This window comes from Etheostoma spectabile, unplaced genomic scaffold, assembly GCF_008692095.1.
Source record: "Etheostoma spectabile isolate EspeVRDwgs_2016 unplaced genomic scaffold, UIUC_Espe_1.0 scaffold314, whole genome shotgun sequence".
Lineage (NCBI taxonomy): Eukaryota > Metazoa > Chordata > Actinopteri > Perciformes > Percidae > Etheostoma > Etheostoma spectabile.
Window position 1 is genome coordinate 144747 of NW_022605583.1, and position 3342 is coordinate 148088.

The 3342-nt window shown below is 47.8% G+C and overlaps 1 protein-coding gene across 1 annotated transcript in view; it reads left to right on the forward strand.

Annotated features, from left to right (window-relative positions):
- Nucleotides 1-3342, forward strand: part of si:ch211-168d23.3 (BRD4-interacting chromatin-remodeling complex-associated protein) — a 62152-nt gene that overhangs the window by 43429 nt on the left and 15381 nt on the right. Inside the window, exons 9-12 of the mRNA XM_032511084.1 lie at nt 60-131; nt 231-393; nt 551-699; nt 1132-1193. Coding sequence (XP_032366975.1) covers nt 60-131; nt 231-393; nt 551-699; nt 1132-1193 — 446 coding nt within the window. The remainder of the gene's footprint in view (nt 1-59; nt 132-230; nt 394-550; nt 700-1131; nt 1194-3342) is intronic.

Genomic DNA, 3342 nt, shown 5'->3' on the forward strand with positions numbered 1-3342 from the left:
AACCTCCGCCTCAGCTCCAATCGTCTGTCTCCCAGCTTCAACCTCCGCCTCAGCTCCAGTCGTCTGTCTCCCAGCCTGCGCCTCAGCTCCAATCGTCTGTCTCTCAGCCTCCGCCCCAGCTCCAGTCGTCTGTCTCCCAGCTTCCCCCTCAACTCCAGTCGTCTGTCTCCCAACATCCACCACAGCTCCAATCGTCTGTCTCCCAGCTTCCACCTCCGCCTCAACTCCAGTTGTCTGTCTCCCAACCTCAGTCCTTGGTCTACACTGCAGTCCACAGCAGTCCCTCCCCTCTGTGTGTCTCGGTGCCTCAGCAGCAGTCTGATCCCACAGCTGCATGTGCTAGTCTCTCCAAAGGAGGAGACAACTCTGCTGTCCAACAGCACACACAAAACAGTGGGTATCAATCGGAATATGACACATTCACACAGTGAATCATTTCAAACAGTTATCACTTTACTCTTCACCATCAATGTTATCACTGTTATTACTATGATCTGCAAAACAATCATCATCATCATCACCTGCCATCGTCATTGTGTCCCCCTTGCAGAGCCAACAGCTGCCTTGGTCGTGGAGAGTACAGCGTTTACTCTCGATGTCTATCCACCCTCTCCTGCAGCCCAGGGTGTCAAGGTCCACGGGCCCCCAGCTCCCAGAGAAGGGGCCCCCATCTGGACAGGCCAGCAGACCGGCACCAAGGTGAGAAAGAGCTAAGATCCATTCTCTTTAAGTTAACTAAAGTCCTAAATATCCAATGTAATACAAAAGTAACAGAATAGAATATGTTGTATATAAATATATATTTCGGTCCATGCCCTTCACAATTCCCCAAAACCCAAGTTAACATATGTAAGTGTCTTGTTTTGTCCGACCGTTTCCTGCCGACCACCTAAATGATTAATTTCAGTTCTAATTGTGTTATCCAACATGTGTATTTTGCTTTACATGGACACATAGATAGATATTCAAATGTCTGTAACGAGTTGAAAGAATTTCCCCTCTGGTTGAAACTGAACTGGAGGTTTTGAAATTAATATTTGTCAAATCCAGCAAATGTATCATTAATGACTTGAAAATCCACCTCTGTCTCCAACCTTTGATCTCCTCCCCAAAACGTTTTGTGGGTGCCAGCTGCCAGGTCCTCTGGAGCAGCAGCGAGAGGAGAGGCTCACACCAGCAATGCGCAGGCACAGGTAAGAACGCTGGATGAAACCAGGAAATAGAACACACCAGTCACGTTTAGTCTCAGAATTGACTAATTTTACATATTAAATTTTTAAAGTGAGTAACGTCATGGACATGAAGGTGTAGAAAATCAGATAAAATGGAAACATAAAGCTTACCAAACAATGAGAATGCAACACAATCGTCAGCCACGTAGCCACTAAATGTATGAGCATTTGTAAGTAAAAACACAGAGGGACCAACATTTCGTCCCTTAAAGGTGCTCTGAGACATGTTGGGTGACGTTACTTCTTGTTGACGTTCAAAGTATTTTCAAACTAAACGAGGCTAGCTCGCCCCTCCCTCCTCCTCAGCCCGACCCCCTCCCTTCTGTGCTTCCGCGCACTAACCCCCCCAAACCCCCACCCTCAAATCCTTCTTGTTGTTTATTAATACTTTGCAGTCACGTGATCACCATGGATACCTAGCTGGGAAGCTGGAACACTGTGTGTGTATGTGTTGCGGTGCAGGTGGGGCAACCGTTTTGTATGCACTTGGGTGGCTACAGATGCCCACGTGCCGTAGACAGACTACGTGGGCGCTTGTTTTCCAGTGGTAATGTGGGAGCCAGGCCGGCTGAGGATAGTGGGGCGATGTTGTACAGTGTGTGTTCCAGAGGCAGGCACGTCGCACGAATAGGCGACAGGACTATGTTTTTCCACAGTGTTTCTGGGGAGGCAGCGCTAGCGTCGTCTGAGAGATCGTTTCTTACTGTGTGTTTCGCGGGGTCCGGCCGGCTGGCAAGCTACGATGAGGCGCTAGATGTTATTACGTGTGTCTCCGGGCCCGGCATCGCTAGAGTAGTCGAGGAGTGTTGTTTCAGTGTGTTTAGGCCCGGTAGAATGCAGCACTAGCAATCCTGAGGAATTCTTGAGTTTAGACGGCGTTTCTGGGGCACGTAGCTAGCCGAGAGTGAGAGCATGTTCTATACTGCAGTTGTGTCTGGGGACAGGCCAGCGTCGCGAAGTGAAGGCAGATTTTGTTTTGTTATAGTGCTGTTCTGGGGACCAGGGCAGTCGCCAGGAGTGCAGGAGCATGTTTTTTACAGTGAGGTCTGGGGACACGGTGTAGCTAGCAGATAGTGAGGAGATGTTTTTACAGGGTTCGTATCAGGGGACAGGGCACTAGCAGATAGGGGAGAGTTTTTACCACAGTGTGTTCTGGGGACAGGCATATGCTAGCAGATATGAGGAGATGTTTTTTACACGTGTGGTTCTGGGACACTGGCTCGCTAGCAGATATGTAGGAGATGTTTACAGTGTGTTTCTGGGGACAGGCGCTAGCAGATAGTGAGGATTGTTTTTACAGTGTGTTTGGGGACAGCTGCTAGAGATAGTGAGGAGTGTTTTTACAGTGTGTTCTGGGAACGGCAGCTAGCAGATAGTGGGAATGCTGTTTTTTATAGTGTGTCTGGGACAGGGCTGGCTTGGGAGGGGTGTTTCCCGATGGGCAAGTATCTAGCAGCTAGTGAGGAGATGTTTTTTAATTCGTGTGTTCTGGGAAGGACAGCTATAGGAAGATTTAGGTCAGGGCATAAGCTAGCAATTGGGAGTGTTTTTTACAGTTGTTTCCACTGGGGACAGGCAGCTAGCAGTAGTGAGGAGATGTTTTTACAGTGTGTCTCAGGGACAGGCAGTCTAGTCACGATGATTGAGGAGATGTTTTTACAGGTCGTAGGTTCTGGGGACCCGGTCAGTAGCAGCTAGTGCGGAGCTGTTTTTTACGCAGTGTGTGTCAGGGGACAGGGCAGCCGCTAGATAGTGAGGAGATGTTTTTTACAGTGTGTTCTGGGGACAGGCAGCTAGCAAATGACTCTAAAACAACTTGATGGCTTATTCCGGATTGTACTTGTCATACTACTGGATATGATCTACTGCAAAGAAGCTTTCTTACATCAGTAATAATCCGCCAGTTGGCTGATTTCACAGACATTGATTAAATCTGTTTCTTCAATAATGTTTTTAAATCCGCGTCCGCAAAGACGTTTTCTGTTACTAAAACTGCTGTCTTTGCTGCCGTGGTGGAAGAAGTATTCAGAGCCTTTACTTAAGTAAAAGTACTAATACACTGTAAAAATACTCTGTTACAAGCACATCCTGTCTCTTTTCCTTTATGTAT